General features: G+C 47.9%; 1 protein-coding gene and 1 long non-coding RNA gene across 2 annotated transcripts in view; one reads left to right on the top strand and one right to left on the bottom strand.

The window, feature by feature from the left end:
• The window catches only part of LOC139049183 (uncharacterized), a 43,593-nt gene extending 27,092 nt beyond the window's left edge, over positions 1-16,501 (bottom strand). Inside the window, exons 1-2 of the long non-coding RNA XR_011508154.1 lie at positions 16,403-16,501; positions 16,088-16,292 (exon numbers count right to left, since the gene is read on the bottom strand). This is a non-coding gene — a long non-coding RNA (uncharacterized lncRNA). The remainder of the gene's footprint in view (positions 1-16,087; positions 16,293-16,402) is intronic.
• On the top strand, positions 1,551-22,243 carry LOC139049180 (uncharacterized). The gene is made up of 9 exons (XM_070524498.1): positions 1,551-1,637; positions 5,307-5,889; positions 6,623-6,774; positions 14,843-15,098; positions 16,125-16,282; positions 17,297-17,388; positions 17,797-17,955; positions 20,612-20,681; positions 22,136-22,243. The coding sequence occupies exons 1-9, from the start codon at positions 1,586-1,588 to the stop codon at positions 22,231-22,233; spliced, it is 1,620 nt and encodes a 539-aa protein (XP_070380599.1). The 5' UTR covers positions 1,551-1,585; the 3' UTR covers positions 22,234-22,243.
• The last annotated feature ends 1,209 nt before the right edge of the window (positions 22,244-23,452 follow it).

Raw genomic sequence — 23,452 nt, 5'->3', positions numbered from 1 at the left:
TTCCATTTCTCGTGAAAGAAATGTTGGCCTGGCGGAGAAATCCAAATCAATAACTAGAATTATGCTAACTGCCAAAGACGGTCTTTAAGAATCCTGCGTGGCTTTGAAATGAACCAGTATAGCCGGAGAGCTATAGTTGACAGAATTGCAGCAGCTGTTTTCATACTCGTTATCCGGTAATCTCGCAGCTTTAATATCGTTTCTTTAAGGCTAGGAAGTTACCTGTTGTCCGTTAATTTTTTACAAAACACACGCAGCGCTACTTCTCATCTTTGCTCCAGTAGTCAGTAAAGCTATACTTGGATTACATTCAGATTGTTTCCTCTATAGTGTAATAATTGCAGGGAGAGAGAGAAAGCCCGTTATTAAAATAAAGAAAATTCTACTAGCATATAAATATTTCTGCGCTTTACATGAGCGTAATAGGAAGCTTGAGGTTCCAATTAAAATTCACTACGAAAATAAAGAAACGTTGGCATTACACAATAAAAATGAAGTTAACTAGAAATTCCCGACATGCCGGTTGTCAGTGCGCAACAGGTAGCAGAAACCATACAGAAAACGTTATCACAGTAACCGCACCGAGCTTCATAAGCGCCGTTCCGGCTTGAATTCATTTAGTTGATTTCGTCGGGAAAGCTTAGGAGGACGCTTTAGCTAGAGACAGACTTCGATTCCGTCTATCACAATAGACGAAAAATAATGTTTTTATGAAACAGCAGCAATAATGATCTGGATAAAATCTGATGCATTTGAGAGAGAAATGTAAATTATGGTGACTGTAGGGAGCAGAATTTTGATTAAGGGCTATAAATGTTTTACAGTAATAGCTGAAAATTGGTAAGCTTGCAAAATATCAATGCACGAAGCTTATAAATCCGTAACTCAGCACCAAGAACAGATATCGCAGTTAGGTAAACTATATATGAAATAATCGAAAACGGACAAATGTGACATGAACTTGCAGCTTATGTGAAGCTCTTACAATGTTTACAGAGGTTTGCAAATCTCCTACTCTGAAACTAGTGGTATAATTAATTCAGAGCGGTATATGTTTGAAAAAATTTGTCGGCTTTAGATGTCTGTTAGGTGTAATCTATAAAATTGTGGTATCAGTATTTTTTTTTTATTGCCGAGTTAAAAAGTTGTAAAGTGATACTTAAGGCTTCGTTTGCTTTTTTTAATTTTCAACAATTTTTTTAAAACATTGGCTGCACAAATCAAACATTCGCTTCACACAGTTAGCACATTTTAACTTTTCCTTTTAATTGTAACACACGTCATCAAATTGGCTGCAGTATTTGCCGAGAGAAACGATTTCTCCGTACCCGTGTAATAAGATGGGAGCGCCAGAGGGAGAGCGTCCCCTCGAACAGCGACACGACCGGACCCGCGCGAGCCGAAGGACGGCCGCCAGGCACTTCGGGGGTCGCAGCGGGCGCCAGCGTGGCGCATTAAAATGCTCGCCCGTCCAGGGAGATGCTCGAGGCCGGGACGAGCAGCACCCAGTGGAGTGGACCGCATCGCGCTGAGAACCACGCCGCGTTGCAGCGCGGCGGCCAACGCAGCCCGTGCACGGACCACGATGCCTGCGGACCAGTTCGCCGCCCTCCTGGTGGCAACCTGTCTCTCGCAGTGTGAGTGCCCGCTCTCCCCGCACTCGGTTTATCGCAGTGACGAACGTCTTATCACGAGGTCAGTGAAACTGGTCACTAACATTGGCCGCGTTCTGGGACGGTGCGACTCTTCGGTGGAACAGCTGGCTGGCATACAGCTTCCGAAGAGCGTGGCACTGTGTTAGTTAAAATGTGATCGTTTGTTCTAGGAAGTCATTGACACGCAAGCATTAAAAGAGGGGGGAAAAAAGCTAATGCAAGCGTCCCGCGTGTGAGTGCAGATATTATCGAGGTCGCTATCTATCAGCAGCGAAGCATTGGGACGGTAGATAAATGACGAACCTACTTCATCGTGAGCATTTGCTAATAATAGTAGCAGCCAATTACAATACTCTCGACCATACTTCTGGACTATCATATCTACGCGAAGTTTCGTTTCTTTTTTCTATACATCCGTGACATCTGCCTGTTGGTCGGTGCCGTGGCGTAGCTGCGTTATGTCGTCGCCCCCGGCGTTTGCGGGTAATGATCAAACGATCATCACGCGTTCTCTTACGGTGACTATAATTACAATTAGGTACACATACGAGATGAAAGAAAGGGAACCTCCCCGACACATTTACATCCAGGGTCTTATATACCTTCTTTTAAGTTTAATCTCCGGCTAGTTGCCCCGTTAAGAATTTTCTTTCTTTCATAATATCTGACGAATGATTCGTCCTTGCCATACGGACGTTAGGAACGTACGCTGGGTGCTTGTATGGTGTGCTTTCCTGACAAAAGGTTTCATCAGCTGTCGATAGCTGTAGTGTATATAGTCCCAGTAGATACATCATATTTCTTCGTTGTACAATCTCCGCCGCTTAGACATGGCGCACGAGTGCAAGAAGTTATGGCTCACTGGGTGGTTGTAACAGTTCACGATACGGTGAGACAGACAGAACTGAAAATCACTTGAAAAATATTCAGCGGAACAATTGGTGACAGGATGCTAAGAGTTTCATACTAACATTACTAGAGAAAAACCTGACGCTGGGCTGATTCATGCATCAATCGTGAGATTTTTCTATGGTACGCCATAGATTCGCTAAAAAAATTTATTACATATACCATAATTCCTTCCCACTTAAGTTTTGACGTGTACTAGCCTCGTGACACTTCTTCAGAGGCCCTAAATGCTTCACAATTTTAATTTGGCAACTAGATTAGAACATGTTTAGCGCTTAAACAATTCACCGCACTTTATAGTATATGTGCCGTTAAACCTAGATGATATTTGGTTAGTCGCACTCCCCATGTATATTAATCTTTCATTTCTATAACTCATTTTTGCTGGCAATGTTCCATAAATCATCGAATAATAGAAGCTAGAAGCTAAGTTATACTAATGACTGGTATGCAACGTATTTCCGACAATAACTGCAAGGACATTAACACAGGAATCCATGCTACTGTGGCTACTGCTACTTGACCTATAGTCCGCTGTGGTTGCTTCGTAGCATTGAGCTGCTAAGCTCCAGGTTGCGGGATCGAATCCAGGCCACAGCGGCCGCGTTTCAGTGGGGGAACACGCAAAAGCTATCGCTCCATTTGCTTCTAATATATGTAGTATTCATATGCACAGATTGAAATTCTGCATAGAAAAGGTAGCAGAAAACTAATCTGCAGATGAATGTAAGGGGCAGTCCGCCACGGGTAACGGCCAGTGCACGAAACAAATGGCTCTAACTGCGCGTGATTGGTTCGTGCTTAGGCGAATGTGCTACTTACTTGCCGGTTTACTCTTTTTTTTTATCAAGTTACCTTCTCTTTTAAGTTTATAGCTCCTCTAGACCTACTTTGTGCTGATAGCCATTATTATCGCCTCTGGAATTGTAAGAGCACTCAGGGCCAGCTTTCTCTCTCTCTCTCTGGTGAGTAAAGACTCATCATGACGGTCTGATATGCCCGAAGAACAAGAAAGCGCGAGAACGTGACAATGAAAGGAGACACAGACGCATCGCTGTTTTGTTCGTCATGATCGCTTACTAACTAGCTAATCTTTACATGCTTCTACGGTGACATCCTGTTGGTTTGGTGGTGTTGAGCATTAGTGTCGTGATAACATCACAAATTATATATAGAAATAAAAGCTTCGCTTCCGCACACTAAGTTCAGATACAAAGACCCCGACAATGGAGGCTGATTTCCATGAAGCTACATATGAAAGTGCGTTATGCTTGATAACCTCAATCGGTCGTGCGTTTGTTTAGAGAAATTAAGACTGAGGGTTCCATTAACATTGTGATCAGAGGTGCACAACTTCTTTTTCTGCGTTACCTTGTGACCTACATATCAAGGAGAGTGATCTTCCATTCAAAACGGCAAACAGTGTAGACGACGAGGAAGACGACGCCTCGATTATCCCGTCGTGTGCGCTTGTCACTATGTTGAACGTAAAACTTGCCCAGCCTAGATATAGTGTTAGAATCTACTGCATTCGAGGCTGTCTGAAGTAACTAAAAGGCAACGTCGCTTACCGGCCCGTACTCTAGGAATCCTTTATTTTAATGTCTATTGCTGTTTTTCACAATTCCGGGCGCTTTTATCAGCTTTTAATTTTTTTTAATGGTCTGTGAATGGTCTGTCCATCCAGTCTACTTCGCGCTGTACCCACGGTCACGAATAGCCAAGAAGCCGAACTTGCTACTCTTAAGCTCAAGGACTAGAATTGTCCTGTCTCCAGCACGCAATTGTTACTTTCAGATTCTGTATAGTCTAACAGAGAAGTGGTTCTTGTGGGGAAGGAGGAAATGCTAGCACTATCTTGTGCAACCCATGTGGGAGCACGGCTCAGCGCCAGCAGGGTGGGGGAGATAGAATTAAAAGAGAGAGAGGGTAGGATGGAGAAAGGTAGAGGGTCGTCCCAGCATTATCAGAGGGATGTGGATTTGACCGGAGGAGTAGGCTGGAGGTAGACCGTCGAGGAGGTGGTGGGATGACCGTTAGGCTATCCATCTTTGTATAAATTTCCTATAGTCTCGCCGAGAGCCCCGACGAGTCGAGGTACTCGGCGACACTTATGTTGAGTTCCAATGGCGGAGTCGGAGCAGCCGACGGATTCCGCGAGCGAGCACTCGACTCTGGCGCAGAGCAACGCCTCCAGATCCGCGAGTGGAACACAACCTGCGCCGCCGAAGCAAGGCGGAAGCGGAAATTCTATCACCGAGTTACCCAGGATACCTTGCGTGTTGTCATTTCCTTCCGCTGTTTGCTCCCAGCACCGCCGCACCGGTCACTTGTCTCTTCAGCGCCGTTCACCTGTTGTTTTTTTTTTTTTAAGTGCGGAATGGATATCTCGCCAAGCGTGCAGCAGCTTTTGCTTCCTCCCGAGTCATGACCGGTGGCGCCTCCCAGCAGACAAACGTGGTAAAGGAAATACGTCACGCATAGTTCCGGTCCACTCCACCGATTTTGGCGGAGCATCTTTTTCTGCTCCACGGAGTGACTTCCGCTCTTAATCCACTCCGACTCTCTCATTGGAACACCTTACTCCCGCCCTCACTCTGCCATTGGTACAAACTTGCTCCGAAACGAGAAGAAAAACTTGCTCCGACTCCACCATTGGAATTCAACATTAGGAAGGCTGGTAGCTGATTACAACAGGGGGAAAAACACCTAGTATGCACCTTTCTCTTTCCGGCATTTCAGACGTCAGCGTGAGAGCAGGCGATTCTCACCCACTGTCGATGACTCATCCTCTGTTCGAACATGGCCACACCCCCCGGCACACCACAACACAAGAGCCCCCGGTGAAACGCCTGCCTTTCGGCGGCAACGCTTCAGCCCTGAATCATCGTCAAATCAGCGTCGTCCAACGCATTTCGATGTGCGGCACTGCTGCTGCCGCTGTAAGCGCAAGCATTGACCGGAGTGGGAAGGACGGCAGCACTCCTCCTCCGTCCAGGTTCAGCGTAGCCGCTGAATCGCCGAGTCCAGACGACGCAAAGGAGTCCCAACTCTCCGAGACTCGCAACGCCAGATACGCCGAAATCGTGGCGGACCATTTGGACTTGCAGATAGGAATGTCCTGGCGGGACGGAGAAGATGCCAGTAAGCAGCAGGATCTCGACCTGTCCTCCCAACCTTCGCCATTGTCGGAGCACTCCGCGCTCACGGTCGCGAACATCGAGCGGGTGGCTAGGGTCAAGCTGGAGCCGCAAGCCAGGAGATACTTTTTCTCGGGGGCAGATCGTCAGCAGACGCTCAAAGAAAACACGGCAGCTTTCGAAAGGTAAGCGCTAGTTTCTTGTTCCTTTTGAGGATGACCGCCTGCATTTGTCAAGCTAGATGGCTTACAGACGTTTTCCTGTAGAACGACGACCGCTGGCCTAACTAAAAACGCGCGCGGCCTTTGCAAGCAACTCTAGTGCGATCAAAGGTATCATGAATTCCGGTTATCAAGTGGTATACCGCATTCTAATATACGTACATAAAGCCCACATTTCATCCAATGCGGAGTGCGTAACGTTGTGAACGGTCTTCTCTGGCAGGAAGACTAGTGACAGCCGAGTGCTCACTGATTCGCCTCTTCTGGTGTCACTTGCAGAATCCTCCTCTCTGCCAAGTTGAACTTTACGATATTTTACGAGTGGTCGTTTCTGAGCGCTCCGGCGTGGTTACAGTGTTGTACAACATGCCATTCAGGCTGTATTCTGAGCATAATTGCGCAATATTTGGTGATAATGAGGGTTCATTTTCCCCCTTTCAGCCAGTTTATTCATGGTTATTAAGTTGAGTTACTCGTCTCGACGACTTTTGTGACCCTGTCGAACAGCATGGAAAGGAGCTATTGAATATGATGTTCTAAACCACTACTTCACCCCCCCCCCCCACCCCCCATAGCTAGTTGTTCAAGTTGTTCATAGCTAGTTGTCGGACTGATTAGTAAGACTGAATTCAGGAATGACGAAACTTCGCTCTGAGTCATGTCTTACGTGTTCGACATGTTTACTGTCGACGTGCAGACTTCGTTTTCGGCCCAAATTTTTGGTGGACGTGTCGCGAGTCGACACGACGACATCGGTGCTGGGGCACCGCATTTCGATGCCGATCGGATTCGCGCCGGCGGCCATGCAGAAATTGGCACACAAGGATGGTGAAGCGGCAGCTGCACAAGGTAAGCCCCTCTAAGCCACTTTTGCTCCGAAGCTTTACACTAGTTACACTAGCTGATTGCCTGAAACTTCAGGCAAGTTCCTAGGCTTGTTTGGTACATGCAAGTACAAGAGATAGCACGAAAAGGATAGAACTTTTAAAAATATCCAAGTTTGAATTCACATTTGTTGACTCATTGGGATAAGAGTTCGTTCAGGATCATTGCTGAAAGTCATTATAGAAGTAAAAGGGAAGTGAGTGAGGCTCGGATCGGCATGGTGTCGGTAAACCTTCACTGTCTCTGCTTGTCAAATAAGTGTCGTTTGCGATAGGGCATTTCGACCTGGTATAATGCACGCATTTCCGAGAGGCTTATATGTTTTTCGCTTCTGCTGTTAGCGCGCACGCTGTATTGGTAGTGACTGCAATGTAAAGCTAGCCCCACTCAAAGAATAAAATGAGTCGGTAGCTGGAGACCATTTCATCAGTGTGTGTTTATTTAGGGCGTACATGTACTTATTATTTCGCAACATAATATTTATTCAGACTGGTTCATGTGTACGCACGCTAACTTGTACGTCTGTTGCGGAAATGTTCCTTACAAATGGTGTTTCGACCAGCTTTATCCTAGCCGCTCTGTCCTTAGTCTGTTGGTCTTTTTCTTTTTATCGGCGACGGCACCACGTTCGGTATAGACGCGGGGCGCCGATGTGTGATAGTGTTGGGAACCTCAAAGGCTGCACGCGCAACTCACGCACGTGTTCATGCACGTATGGTGGGCGGGGCACACGGGCCAAGGGAGGCTCGTTCCCGAGCACGCGAATTGCGGCACGGTGTACCTCCGCGAAATGGTCAAAAAAGAGTGTTAGCGTGGCGCCTAGCGGGAAACGCGAGTGACGTCGCGTTTACGTCAGCGGTGCATGCTCCACATCTATATTGCGAAGTACGCAAGGTGCGCTGGTTCTCTCGCGTGCGTACCTTGTCCCCGTGCTTTGGACCACGGGCTCACCGATAGAACTGAATGTCTTCGACGCACAGACTGACATTGACGAGCACACGGGAACGTTCCCAATGGCAAGTTTCGAATGCGATCAACAATTCCAAGTTTTATTCATAGGCGGAGAAGAAAATCGGCTTTGTCGCGGAATCCCTATAGTCGGTATACTTTTTCTCAGGGGAGCATGCCACGGAAACTTGGTGGTGCCCGTCGTAGGGACAGCCCACCGCTTCGGATTTATCAAGTCGTCATCCAGCACTGTTAGGCCAAATCCAATCAGATAGTGCGCATTTGCGAGTAGATATGCCAAGTGTTCTTGCAGCGTCCGTCCTTAAAAATGGGATTAATAGACTAATTATTGGTCGACCAATTCGTTGATACGAAAGAACTGCGTCATCATTAACCCTTCGCAAGCCCATCACTGACGACACTGCACCCATTTTGAACTGCACTCAAGGGCAAGCGCCTTCACAATACATGCTTGAACCTGTCACACGCCACAGGTAACCTGCCGAGCCCACCGCAGCGCGCCAGAGCGCGATTCCCTCGTCAGAATCCGCTACTTGTGCTGGCAACACCGTCCAAATAAACAACGATAGCTACGACATCTATGCTCACGGCGGCTTTCTCGCTTGGTGCTATGCGCATGTTTCTCTTCTGTGGCATTGAATCGAGCTGTTTCGTGGAAGCTGAAAGCGCCCTTGCTGCCAATCATAATATTGAGATCGGTCTCAAGGATTTGATTTCAGCGACGAAATGGTGGAAATAGTTGCGCTATGCGTGCAAACGTCCGGAGTGCCCGTCGAGCCACATCAGACTTTTTTAGAAACAAAGAGCCTTTCAAGTGAGCCGGAGGTTAAAAAAAAGAAGTGTTCGTGCGTAGCGAGCCTCTACAAAAGGTGCAAGCTCTTGTTCGCCGCGTTGCTGCACAGCTACAGGGACGATACTTGACTGTTTTCCACCTTCATAGGCAACTCCGCGTTGTGACTCGTGTTGCAGTGTATCACTTATAGTATCTCACAGTATACAGACAGTAACGTCTGTCGTGCTTTCAGAAGCTATATATATGGATCTTCTTCACTGATAGAGCGAGGCTAACAACTGAATCTTACGTGGTCTTTGGGTAAAAACAATTGTGAGTTCCGTTTGTGAGTTAGGGTGCACCTTCTTTTTCTAATTAGCTGATACGTGTGATAAGCTCGTCTGCATCCGATCACTGGCTCGTGCTCGCAGTACACAGTGTTGGAGGTAGGGCCCCGGAACACAGCAGATACCTGCCGCCCATAGCAATTCTCAAACCCGGTGAAACGTAAGGCTTGGATAATAACCTATCGTATGACCAAGCTCGTTTTCTTACAACAGGCTTCCAAAATTCAGCGATGGGTTTCTTTTGCGAAAGTCAGTTGCATTAGTCTAAAAGTATGACTTGGAAACTAAGAACGACAGAAAACTGAGCTAGTTGGTAAGGATTCATAACGCAAAAAAAGAGGTGAGGCATGCAGATCCTGCATGCACAAAATGAGCGCCAGTTTTGATGCGCAGGTCCGGCGCCTATTAGAAGAAGGTTATCCTAGTGTAGCACTGGCCACTGTGGCTGAGCGCCTAACGAAGTCGGTTTCGGGGGGGACGGACGTGCTTACAGAAAGTAGTAATAGCAAAAAAAAATAGAGTAGTAGCTATTCCGTACACTCATTCAGTGTCGCACAGGCTTTAAAAAGTTGCAAGTAGATATGATGATAATGTTGCTTTCACTGCCCCCAATAAGCTAGGCAAGATATGCGCTGCCGTACAGAGGAAAAAGGAGCAGGTAAAACGCAATAAAAGAACAGATATTTGTCCAGTGAAGCACAATAAGAACAACAGTTTTACTGACTGTCGTGTGGGTGTGGTTTATAAAACTCCCCTTAGCTGCGGCCAGTTCTATGTAGGGCAAACGGGACGGTGTATCAATCAGAGCCTAATGGAACATAAAAGGTCGTTAACCAGTGGATCGCCTTTTAATCTTTCCCTACATTCCCAAGATTGTAACTGCACGCCAGAGTTAGATGAATGCGCAATATTGTACAGGCATAAGAATGAAGATACGCGTCTTATGGTAGAGGCATGGCATATCTATAATGGTGGAAGCGCATGCGTGAGTCCGCCTTCGATTACTTTACATAAGGAAGAGATTAAGTGCCTTAACAGTTATCTCTCACGTAGACCGGCACGTGCACCCGACTGACACGTGGTGATACCATTCCTGAGCTTGCGCAGATGGGTTTTGTGTCTTTCTTTTTTCGCGTTAGTGCTCCCTTCAGTTGATAGTCAGCGTTCATGTTGTCCACATCGCTACTCTTGTGTCCTGTCTGAACGCCTCACCTCTTTTTTTTGCATTTGGAAACTAGCTGAACCAGTTGAAAGCTGTAACAAGCACTGCTTGCAGTTGCAGCTAAATTTCTGAGGAGCAAATAAACTGACAATTAATTATGCATGTTGAATGAGAAAACAGCATCTTTTGCTTGAACCGCTAAACTAAAGCATGCTATAAAAAAGATCTGTTGCCTCGCGGTTTATGTGTAATGATCAACTTCGGACCTTCCGAGACGGTTATCATTCCTGCTACCGTGCCTTCAAAGTGCATTAGCGAGGATGGACCTGCTGGTTAAAGCATTAGTAACACTAATACTGGGGCACAACACTATAAGGGAACAAAACCAAATGAAGCTTAAGCCTCCATCACTATAATTTATCAAAGCGCATGTCTAAACAAAGTGGACTCCACTATTTGAAACGCCACCAAGGTATATATCATAAATAAATAGAAAGCAAAGGCTTACTCACCGGGAAGAAATCAGTCGTCCCGAGTGAAATGTTTCGCATTAACCAGCTCAGTATCAGTCATCTTTTCCCAGTGCGGAAATTTCTGATCCGATTCGCGTCATCTGCTTCTTTGTGGAAACGACGCAATCATACATTGCTGGCTTTCCAACGCGATGACACGCATAATAGTACACAACAAAAAGTATTTAGACATCCATGTATTTTCTCTTTCATTTTGGGGCTTGTGCGCGACGGCATCACGGCGATTTGAGAACTACGAGGCATTCAACTCATGCCGTGACAGGACACCCTCCTTCGCTTGAAGCCTGAACCTGGATCGGCGCGGCCGCTAGGTAGCGAGCGTTTAGTTGGAGTCGCGAATATTGGCCTCGAGCTCCACCACTGGAAAAGCTGGCGCCACCGTCGGCGTGACATGCTAGGAGGGATCACGTGGACATAGCAGCCGCGTCGGCTGCTTCGGGCGCGCCGAAGCAAGCTGGAAACGAGTTTAAATTCCCTCGTACGCTGCGGTCCTCATTTAGAGGCGAAATTTTCCCGCTTCGAGTGTCTCCTTCACAACGCTTCAAAGCACTACAATAGGTAGTGGTTGCCTTTGAAGGTGCGCAACATGGTAGGCTACTGCTCGGTGCCGCAGGGCCGGACGCACGTAACGGAGGCCGGTGTCAGCCTTATTCACACGTAGCCGCAGGACAAGAAGCTGCGTGAAGCTTGGCTCGCGAAACATAAAACCGGCAAACAGTCATCGGCTACAACTCGGGTACGCAGCAAGCACAGAGCGAGGAAGATTTCTGCTACGGCGCCCGGTCTGCGATGTTCTGAAAACGCGCACTAAGACGCTCGCCCGAGTCCGCTGCCCGACTAATGTCGTGACGGTTTGGTCTATGAACTTGTCGATGCTATAGATACTGGTAAGTTCAGTGGAGTGGAAAGGCAGCGGTAAGAAGCACATTTAAAAAAAGCATGGCATATGGTAATGTTTGTGTTATGACTTAATGCGCTGGATTACAAAAAAGGAGCAGCGGGAAATTGCACGCTGAGAACACCGATAAACATACAGTGCGAGGCAACTGGAGAAATAGTATTGAAAAGTCAAAGAATTTAGAAGAAAAAAAAAGATTGAATCGTCGCGACAGCACATCACAGTCCCCGTAGGCGTCGAAGTCTCTACAATGAAATTATTTTTGAACAGCTGTGACAGCGCCCACGCAACAATGGTTGCTTGTATACTGTCAAATGCTCATATTCTGCGGCCTAAAGCTCATGGCATGGTGCGATAACGCGCGCGCGGAGAAAGCGAAACAGTGCGCGGACAAGCATGCGGACGCGCAGTCGGTCGCTGCGAATCTACGCGATCGCTGCATTGAGGCTTCGTTCTATTACACTCCATTTAGTTATACAAACACTATAGGAACATATTTCACATAGTTCGCTCTCAGCGTTTACCTACCTTTCTTTAGACTCCATCGCGGCGACCGAGCGCAGTGGAGTTCACCGTACGTATTCGGTAGAGATATAGCGTCTGTAAACGATTGTGTGCTTTCAGTTTGCCCAAGATTATTATTTAGACAGTAAGAAACTTCTCTCGTTTCGAAAGTACTTACAGAAATGTCCGGGAGAGCTCGCGCGTGGTGTTTTCAGTGAGCGCTGACAGCAAAACCTATGAGGAGCGCGCCACGTGATCCCTCATACTACGCCAGCGAGGCGCTTCCGATAGATGGCGACTCCGTAACTCCTCGCCGCCAATAGCTGACTGCCAGTTGTGGGCGCCGAAGCGCGACGTCATGTGCCTCCTGTATTCCTATTGGTAGGTTGGACGTCACACCACGCTCTCCCTCCTTTACACAACCATTCACCTGCTCTCACTCCTTTTCTTCTCTCCACGTGTTACGTCACACATTTCCCTCTTCCTCTCCACTCTTTCCATCTCTCCCACGCCGCGACGTAAGCGACGGACGCCGCAGAGTTTTCCTTCGCATGAGCGTTTTAAAGTTGACGCATTAAAATAAGGCATAAGAGAACAGAACAGACAGAGGAGACAAGACGTTGATAAGGTGTCTTGTAGCAGTACTGGCATGCGTATTCTGCGGCGCCGTTTGTAAGCAGTGAAAAACCCAGCAGCTCAACAATACGTTTTGACCAGTCGCGCACGGTGCTTGCTCCTGCATGCGTGCTTGCTTTGTGCGTGCTTGCGTAAGCACGCGCAAGCACGCACAAACACGCTCACACGTACAAGCACCCACGTAAACACACAAATACGCATGCAAACGCAAATGCACGAACACGCGCACATACATACACGCACACACACATAAGCACGCACGCACACGTAGGCAGACGCACAAGACAAGAGTGCACAATCATGCGCAAATACATACACACAGGCACACACACAAGCATTTATAAACGCGTACATATACGCACATACAAACACACGCACAAGCATGATCCCGCGCAGATGAAAACACGTTAAGTACGCAAACACAAACGTACGCAGACACACACACACCAAGCTGGCCAAAAGCGCGCTGAAGAAAGGCATCTGGCTAGCACCAACAGCAGTACACGAACGCGCCAGAGAGAACCAATATGGCGCTGGTGCTTTTAAAAGGAGGCGAGGAGTGGGACAAAGGGCGCCTCCACTATGAACGGCGACTAAACCGCTCCCGTGTACGGCTCCGCTCACCCCGAAATCCACCCAAACCGTTCGCGTTCGCCCGAATATCGGACAGCCTAATTTCCCTAAAGCCACTGTGAGGCCTCGCAGATCGTTAGAGGGCTCAATTTTGCCGGCATAGTTTCACTGCGAGCCGGCCTAGTTGGAATTGATTAATCGTGAAAGAGAGAGAGAGAGAGCAAGGACAGGAAAAGCAGGGAGGACAACCAGACTAGTACCCGGTTTGCGTCCCTACACTGGGATAGCAAACACGTGGGTACAAAGAAAACTGGAGAAGGACGAGCCTTCGTTTCGTCCTTGTGTATCTTTCTTTGTCCCCCGTATGTTTAGCGCAAAGTTTCACGGCACAGTTCCCTGCTACCGCAATTGACGCTGCATTTCTACAAAGGCTTCCTGCACACGACCCGCGATGTTGTGATTCGCGAAATTCCGGCTTTATATGGTGATTTATTACGCACCATATAGGAACACCGACAGAAACCCACAACAGCAGTGCCACAAAATACGATCTATTGCAATTGATGTATGGTATAATGTGGGCTATCCACAGCTCAACGGAGGCGTGACGTGAAAGAAAGAGAGCGTGTGTGTGTGGGCTTCATCATGTGGCACAGTGGTACCAAATACGGGGCCGTACATGGCGTCATGATATAGTATATAAGTTTGCGTGTCTGTGGAACAGAACTCCGAATTGAATATTTAGAACTTACTATTCAGCTTATGAATAATTAACGGCTCTTCCGACGAGTTAATAGACAATCATGTTTAAGGTGAAGCTTTCCCTTGGGCCCAACTGAGATGGCGCCAATTGAAATACTTGTAAAACGCAGAAACACTTTACTGACATAGCCACTAGGCCTAGTTGAATGAATATTGTTGTATTTGAGAGAAAAGGTTGGATTCTAGTGACTGTTGGAAACGGTATTTTCTTTTAGGGCGTGAAGTTTTTAACAGGAATTTTCAAAAATTGGTAAGCTTGAAAAAAATACAGGCATGAAGTTTATAAATTCGTATCTCCGTAGTAAAAACAGATATATTGCAGCCCAGTAAGCTGTATCCGCTAAGGCATCTAAAGCGAACAGGTCTGACACATAAATTTATATCGTACGTGAAGTTTCTTGCATTGTTTACAAGGGTATTGCAAAAGCCCTACTCGCATATGAGTGGTGTATGTGAGACCCATGTATATTCAATTAATTTTGTTCCCTTTAGAAGTACTATTACACGCAAGTTACAAAATTGGGATATCATCTTTTTATTTCTGAGTTACAATGTTGCAACCTTGACAGTACCGTTTCCTGAAAATTTGGCATTTTTATAAATATTTATTAATATATTTACAACCTAAACTTCAAATTCCGTGCCAACAGCCACTAGATTTTGACCTTCTTCGTTTCAATGCAACAAACTGCATAAAATTTGGCGCGGTGTTTTCCGAGAAAACGGTTTCTCCTTTCAATGAATTTAGATAGGAGCCGCTGAGCTTTTTCTCAACAACAACGACAAAAATAGCTCAATCTTGTGATACGGCGCTGTTCAGCAAAGCTTCCTCGCACTCAAAACCCTGCACGCCGCTGGCCGACGCCCCTGGCGCAGCCGCCCAGGATGCCCGCACCGTGATGATCCTCAGCTCGCTAAGCACCACGTCGCTGGAGGAGGTGCGCAGGAAAGCGCCTCGCTGCCTGCTCTGGTTCCAAGCGTACCTGTTCCGCGACCGGTCGGTCACCGAGTGGATGGTCAAGCGTGCAGCCAGAGCGGGATACTCGGCCATTGTGCTGACCGCCGACTCACCCGTCGTCGGCCACAAGCTGGGCCCGGCCAAGAACCGATTCGTCCTGCCCCCCAACGTGACGTGAGTCGAACGACCGACCATGCTCCAAATCTGCCTTGTTGCTTGCAAAGGAGTATGTGAGCCTTAGAACATGGGTGACCGCAGAGCTGGCTATCTTACAATCATTAATAACAAACCCGGACGACTAAGTAATAAATAAAAAGGCGCCTAATATGAAGAACCGGAGGAATACAGAATTAAGTAGTCCAGGCACACCTTGCCAATCTTGTTTGAAAGCAGGGGCTGCACAGAGCACATTAAAGAATAATTTCCTCGGTTCTGAAATACCAAAGAAGTACCAAGTCTTCTCTGTAGTACCTTGCGCTGTTAGATCACTTCTTCATTCTGTACTGCCAAATATATGACAAACTTCAGGTACGATCGTAGTTCCAAGCTCAGCTTTCCAGCATAACTATATGCTAAGACGTGGTGGAAGCAACCTTGGCAGAGGAAATTAATATGAATAGGTAGATGTGACGCAGGAGCGAAATGTGGCTTAGCAGATGCATCCCATGAAACATAGCAGTGAAAGCAAAAAAGTGGGACAAACGCAAGGGTTGTAAGCATGCTAGTTGGTGTCCGACAATTATTTAACATGAAGCGCAGGGACAAGACAGAGAGTAGTTTTGTTTTCATGCAACTCTAGGAATTACAGTTGCAGTCCTGACATCGGAATGTATGTATGTATGTATGTATGTATGTATGTATGTATGTATGTATGTATGTATGTATGTATGTATGTATGTATGTATGTATGTATGTATGTATGTATGTATGTATGTATGTATGTGTATGTATGTATGTATGTATGTATGTATGTATGTATGTATGTATGTATGTATGTATGTATGTATGTATGTATGTATGTATGTATGTATGTATGTATGTATGTCGTCTGTCGATGGATCGGTCGATTGGTCACTCTATCCGTCCGTCCCTCTCTTTGTGTTCATCAAGGCATTATAGTATCTCCTCTTACTCTATACAAATTGACATGGCGTATGCGTTACCTCTGAATGATTGGAGCACCATCGTCGTCGCGCACAGTTTCGCTAACCTCGAGGGCTGGCACGAAAAGTCCAACATCCAGTCGGGCACCCAGGAGGACGTGGACGGCCACATCTCCCGCGCCGTGTCGTGGCAAGACATCGGTTGGCTGAAGAAAATCAGCGGACTTCCCATCGTCGCCAAGGGAGTTCTCACACGTCAGTACTCCTGCATGAACAGCGATAAAAAATTGCATCTGCTGTCGTGCCATTATTTGGAACAAACAGCGCTAAAGCAGCGTATTCTGTAATGAAGAAGAGTAGCAACGTGAGTCTCACCGTCGCAAACACGCAAGTCAAGAGGAAAGCGCTCGAGTACGGTAGCTAGCAGTATCCGGGAGCGAAGTTCCAGGGTTATAGTTGTGGTGCCTACCTAGCAATTCCGCCGATCATAAAGACGTTTGCTGCACCGGGCTATCAGTCGCTTGTGCGAGGCCTAAAATGATAGAAACGAGATTCATCACTTATTCTGGATTTTGTTTATCTCAAGTAGAGCTGTTATGCAAGCTGTTCAGTAAATTCTGCACTTGCGTTTCTGCATCGTTCTACCTGCTTCCAACAACAAATGCGTTATAGGTAAGGCGCTATGAACACAGCATGGTCAGTGCGCTTTCGTTTGGGTACGGCTTCTTTAACCAAGGCATTGAGACGTCCTACGCAGGTGGAGCGAGGAAGCCTACGAGTAGTTAGTGGTGGTGCGTTTTACGAGGCTATTGGAACTTATGATGCTTTGGAAAAGCGAACCATTCGCTTTCGCTGGCGTGATTGATCAGAATCGGAAAGCGCCGTTCAGACCAATCACGTGAAAGCAAAGAAATGGTTCGCTTTCCGACGATTATAAAATCGTAAGTGCTGCTGTCTGACTCCCTTCAGCGTTTTGCTTTGCCGCTTACATCTCGAGTCTTTTTGAAGGTGGCACCACCACACTTTTCGGCAGAACATGGTGTCCGGAGAGGCCAAAGGGGGACAAAATGCCACCCCACACGTAATCCGTGGGAAAGCGGGACCACGGCAGTAAAAGCAGGCCGAAATCTGCGGTAACGCGTGTCACCTTATCCGGTCATCTTCAGATTTTCATTCGGAAGGTCGTGGCTATTTATTTAGTTCAACTGCGATGTCTGCGAGAACCCTTTCGAGAACCTATCCTGGGCGGTCCTATTCCTCACTGCGCAGGTGACGCCGCTCTCCAAGCTTACCACCACGGCGCAGCTGCCATTTTGGTATCCAACCACGGAGGCCGCCAACTAGATGGAACGCCGGCCACGGTGCTTGTTTCATTGAATATTGGACTTTTGAAGAATTTTAATCTTGAGAATAAGGTGATCTTTATTTGTCAATGCTCTACTTACAAACAGGTTATGTATGCTAATGCACAATCGGGACTGAAGGCGAATATCGTCATAGGACCTGGGAAAGCAAAACCCATAAAGTTGAAGACATTACCCGTTCGATATCGGACAACAAAATTGCTAACTCGTCGCTGTATTACCTGAATCACACAGTTCTGCACGCGGTAATTCGACTACATTTTTGTACATTTTTATTACCCGTGCCTTCCGGAAAATCCCCCTAATTAAAGTGAGGAAAATATGTAATCAACACAATGTGCAATGACTCTGAACTTAAAAATGGAATGAGAATTAGCGCTTTCTTGTGTGTTGTGTGTCTTTCAGATCGAAGCGCTGCCCGAGATCGTGTCGGCGATACGCGGTCGCCTGGAGATCTACCTGGACAGCGGAGTCCGCAGCGGTGCTGATGTGGTCAAGGCACTCAGTCTCGGAGCCCGGGCGGTGTTCGTGGGCAGACCGCTCATCTGGGGCCTTGCTTACAATGTAACACGAGACACCGGTGCCATTTCTGCCCTCTTTGGCTATTAACACGGTTACAGTCATGGCAGACGTACTCAGCACGGCAAGCTATCTCTGAATAGACTAAAAACAAATCTGTGACCAGCTTTTTAGAGCACAGCTCTTTGGCGCCCGTTCCTGCGCTTCGCGTCGCCGTCGTGCCTCACCGTCGGCCTCGCCGTAACCAAGGACATCATCCGCGTGCTGCTCTAGCTGCGCGCGCTCCTGCTGCCATCTCTCGCGCGCGGCGCCAGCCTTGCTTTCCCCTTGTCCTCCATAGCCGAATCACGTGTTCTCGCCTATCTTCTCACCCCCTTCCTCCGCCTAGCGCCGTTGCGGTGACTCTCGCCGCTACCGTCCACTCCGTCCTCGCCGTCCCTTCTCCCGCTGTCACGCCACTGCCGCGGTGCCGGCGGCGGGCGCTCCTTGCCGCCTCGCGCGTGATCCGCGGCTCTCCGCTCCTGCGTCTCCACGTCGCGTAGCTGTACGGCGCTCAGGCGTGTCTCTCACATCCCCGTTTACGGGGAGCGTTCCTCAGTAGCATTCAGCAGGAGACACACGGTACGATTCGGCGTCCGATCCAACATGTGGCGCCGCATGCTCCGGCATGCGGCATACGACGGTTCGGGTCACATGGTGCGTGCATCCGAAAGATTGAGTGGCGCGTAAGCTCCATCCAGATTCAGCCCCCCAGCTTGACTTCATAGCCACGTCGAGAAACGCAATATAAAAAAAAAACTCTGCACAACGCTGCTTCGCTTTACGCGAACACTGTCAATGAAATAGGCCCCTGCGAGTGACGGAACACTTCACGACGGCGCGTTGTGCACTGACGACTCCGCTAACGACCAGCGATAGGGCCGGTAGGCCTAGCAAGGCAGACGCCGCGGCCGCCGGCGCTTACGATCCAACCCGAGCTCGTAGAAGAGCGCTTATGTTTGCCAAAACAATTAACACTGTACACTTAGGTCGCCCGTAATTAAATACAATTGGTTTACTCGACGCAGTCGTTGCGAAGGGCAAACGTGCAAGCGAAGCGAGCAGCCTCGCTCAGACGGTCGGTGTGTGATGTCTGCCCGCGAAATGCCCTCGCATCGCGGCTCCCGATCTCGCCAGTAGCTTAGTGCTAGTGTACTAGGAGCTGCTTTGCATAAGAGGCACACGTTCAAGATAATTTTACTGAAATGGTAGCTATTTCGTGTCGTAAACAAACTGCAGCAGGCAAGAAAAAATAAACAGTGCGAGAAACCGGCCAGCCAGCGCCGCCTCCATGGAGGGAACGTCGGAGAACGTCACATGCCAGCCGCGCTGTCATTGGCTGCGGCCAGACGACGGTGCGGTTGTCGGACGCGTCGGACGATGAAAATCTGCCCTATTTGTCACACGCCGGACGTCCGATCCGGCGCTTCGGCACGGCAAAACACCTCGATTCCGGCTGCCGTTCCGGCGCGTCGGACGCCGGATCGGACACCGGATCGGACCGTGTGTCTCCCGCTTTAGCCTCTGGCAGTGCATGCGCCTGGCTGTCCTTCTCGGAATTTCACTCTTGCCTTACACCTCCTCTTACCTGGCGCAGTGCCATTGCGGTGACTCGAAAGGCAGTTATGGCGTTTCGTCCCCTCACTTCTATTTTTTACCCTAACCTTGTGCGGCCACATTGAGGCCTGTCTCCTAGTCAGTTAGTGTGTGACCTCTACTCAGAACCCCCGTTCTCCATCCGTTTCCTCATCCCACCTCAGAAGAAACATAAAATAATAATTGCTAATCTCCACCCCCCACCCCTTTTCCGCGGCGGTGATCCGTTATAAGACGGCACGGTGGCGCGTCGCCAGAGCGCCGGCTCGATAGCAGCGGATCGCGGTGTGTGCTGCCCAATCCTAAACGCAGAACCGCCTCCGCTCGGTACTGCGCGTTCTGTATGCGGTTGCCTGTTGTTGAAATAAGGCAGCAGCTGCACTCTTAGATCGCATAACCAAAAAGCGTAATCGTCGGCCATTTTTTTTTCGCTACCTCTAAAGAGGTAAAATGTGCTCAATATCAAGATTTATTGTACGTCTTTTCTGGAAAAACAAGTGGCTGGACCTTTCGCAGGCGACTCACAAATGCGCAGCAGGACTGTGATATGGTGTTACTTTTTAATGGTCTCTTCTAGCTCTGCCGTTGCGTATATGTGAAGCCATACAGCTTCGCGTAATGCCTCGCTCCTTACATTTCATTTAGTGCTGGTATCACACAGTTAGTATACATTTGCCTGCAACATATCTGAAATGCTTATCCTGTAATGTAATGATGGATATGTGGCGAAGGCTATCACTCTCGAATCGCATTTGAGCCCTCCTTAAACCTGAATTACATAATTGTTTTGCTAAAAATCTGTAAGCCAAGCTAACAATCCTTATAGGTCACACTCTTCCAATATGGACAATCGATGCTATAACACAGTTGTTCTGGAAGCAGATACTTTCAATTATTTGTTTTTACTAGTAGAGGCATGTAATCGTCCGAAACGACTCGTAACCAATATCCATAATTCCTTGAAACATGCTTGTACTTTCGTGTGCACGCAGAGTTCCGAAGTCAATTTGTTGATTGATGCTCGCAGCACATAACTATTGTTTTTCTTCTGCCTCTCTCTGCGCAGGGCAAGCAGGGCGTGGACAGAGTTCTCGAAATACTCAGGACCGAGCTTGAGCGCACTATCAAGTTGTTGGGTGAGTTGACGAACCGAGCCAGCCAGGACGCTCTTGTAGAAAATATAACACTGCCTGCTAATGATAGGAGTGCGTGTGGGGTCCTGAAGAGACTCACTGTAGTAACGTCTCAGCTAATGCACCAAGTTTATTTTGTGCGGCAACCACAACTTAGCGTCGAAGCCCTACAGGCATGCAAAACGGGAAACACTTACAGTTAGACTGCTCTACTCCCAAAAGCCTTCCGGTATAAAATCATGCTGTAATATTTTTGATGCGAGTGCCTGTGGTGCGTGGGTGTGCATTTAGATGTGTTGCGTTTTTATGTTTGTTTCGTTTAACTAGTTCTTCCTTTTGTAATCTTTATTTTATTGCGATAGCAATTATATGAACACTCCAGGCGCATTATACTGCCGTCGGCGTCACCGTAAGGTTCCGTATGAGCGTGTCAGGGTGAGCCGGCGAATGCGGTTCAATCTCGCGTGTGCAAGTGAGTGAATGAATGAATGAAAAGCTTTATTTTCACAAAGGAGGTAATACATGCGAAGGTGGAGAACGCAGCCCGTATGCGTGCCCTCTCCTATGGCGCGCGAGGAAGGGGCTTCAAGCGAGGGAGGAGGAACGTTCTTTTCCTGCGGCTGCTACGGTGCCTCGATGTCCTCCCGGCCCGCCGCTCCGTACAGAGGGGAGACAACCACGGTGTCTACGGCGTTGGCCACGCGGACGCCGTAGTGGACGCCTTCGACGGACGCCGTAGGGACGCGTTGCGGGCGCTCGCATGTCTTGAAAGCGGTCTGCGACGTGGCTGAAGTGCGCGCCCGCGCGGCCTCATATTCAAAGCGATCTGCGATTTTTTTCAGGGTGCGCGTAGTGCCGGTACCTTTGTATGCTCTGTGCTTTCGACATTTCGTACGCTTTGAAGTGACAGATCCACGGAAGTCAATTACTGCTGCCGCCGCGATTGCTGCTGCCGCGATTCCTAACTCCAGCGTTTTCATAGACGGTTTCCGCTCTCATCGAGCGATGTGTGTTCATGTTTACCCCTGCGCGCATGACACCATGCTGCTTAATTTAGTTAAAACACGTTGACGGGCTAGTTGTTTGAATCCATGATAGAATGTGTAAGCGCGACTAAACAAGGATATACAAAGAAGCAGACACACAAGGACAGCGCTGTCTCCGTGCGTCTGTTTCTTTCTACGTCCTCGTTGAGTCACGCTTACACATTCTATAATTGTTAATTTATTTCCTAAGCGAATCTTTATTTGTTCGTACACTCCGTTTATTTATTTGCGTCATCCTTCGTCAAGCCGAGTATAGCTACTTTGGCTACGTTCTGGCGTCAATATCCCATGTTAGGCAAGAACAACTGCGGTGAGCTGTCTAGGTGCCTGTCGAAGGCACTCGGACAACCAAGTGAATGCGTCTCACAAACACCCATCGCATGAAATGCTTGTTATCCGGGATCTATGCAGGTTGCAAGAACTCAAGCAGCCTCAACTCGGCGTTCGTGGTTCACAAGAACCACTACGCCAGGACCACTTGGAGAAACTTTCCGCGCCATGACCTGTGAACAAAACGCGCCGCTTCTCTGGCCAAGCCCACTCATGGCCAACTAAAGGATTTTCAGACACCCATGAACGCGCGAAACAAGAGTTCAAAGAAGATAATCGCATTCAAATGAATCAGGAGCCGAATGCCCTTCCGGACATAGCAGAAAAGTAGAAAGGCAGAAATGGACGAATGCGTTCAGAGGTATACGTTAACACCGCTTCTCGGGTCCGAGATTTCACTGGCATCTTCCCATAGTGTAGTTGCGGTCTCAGGAGGTTATAAGGTGCAACAAAAAGCCAAGTTATGTATTTGTTTCCCTTGATTTGAATAAAAATCAATACAGAATTTATCGCGGTGTTATTGTGTTTCCCTTATTTGTAAGAGAACTTTTTAAATCGAAGCTGTATGCCTCAACGCCCAATGCATTTCTCGTGTCCGACGTCAAAAACTCAACCAATCGCAGTGGGAGGTGCTCGCCGCGTGGGCCTCTGGGTTCCTGGCAGTATTACCAGATGGCGCTCGCCTCCGCGTATCTGCGCGAATCACCGAATCAAACATCCGCATCAAAAAGATACGTATGACATTAGGCAAAATAACACGGTCTTGGTGGCGCCACCCACCACGCCGTTTCAAAGGGGACGCTCACAGCATCCACCCATCCGCGGCAGCGACGGCGCCGGCCGGGCGGAGGAAAGAAAACCAAAAGAGACAGAAAGCCCGCCTTCGCGCATAGCGTTCGCCGCAAGGGTTCCCGTAGAGATTATTTATTTATTTATTTATTTATTTATTTATTTATTTATTTATTTATTTATTTATTTATTTATTTATTTATTTCAACATACTGAAGCCCCGAACGGCTATCGCAGGAGTGGGGAAACACAATACATGGAAAAGCATAGAAACAGCACTGGACCTCAATGATTGCTAATATACAAAATAAATTCATCGAGTGGTAAACATTTTGCGTAACCAGGCAGAGCGTTCAACAATTCTATAGAACGGACAAAAAAAACTATTTAAACGCACCAGTATGATCGTGAAAAGGGGACATATTAAACTCGTGGTGCTGTCTGGTGAGTGCGGGTATAGCGAGTGCGATGTATTTGCTAAGTAGGGAAAATCGTGGGGAGTTCATTAGAGTATAAATAAACATCAACGATTCAGTGTGACGACGAGAAGACAGACTGGTATGTTGAAGGCTAAGAAGATGGGAACTGGATGAAAAGTAACTCTCAAAG

Source organism: Dermacentor albipictus, chromosome 8, assembly GCF_038994185.2.
Source record: "Dermacentor albipictus isolate Rhodes 1998 colony chromosome 8, USDA_Dalb.pri_finalv2, whole genome shotgun sequence".
NCBI classification, from domain to species: Eukaryota; Metazoa; Arthropoda; class Arachnida; order Ixodida; family Ixodidae; genus Dermacentor; species Dermacentor albipictus.
Note: the sequence above shows the minus strand (reverse complement) of the source record. Positions and strands in the feature narration are given on the sequence as shown.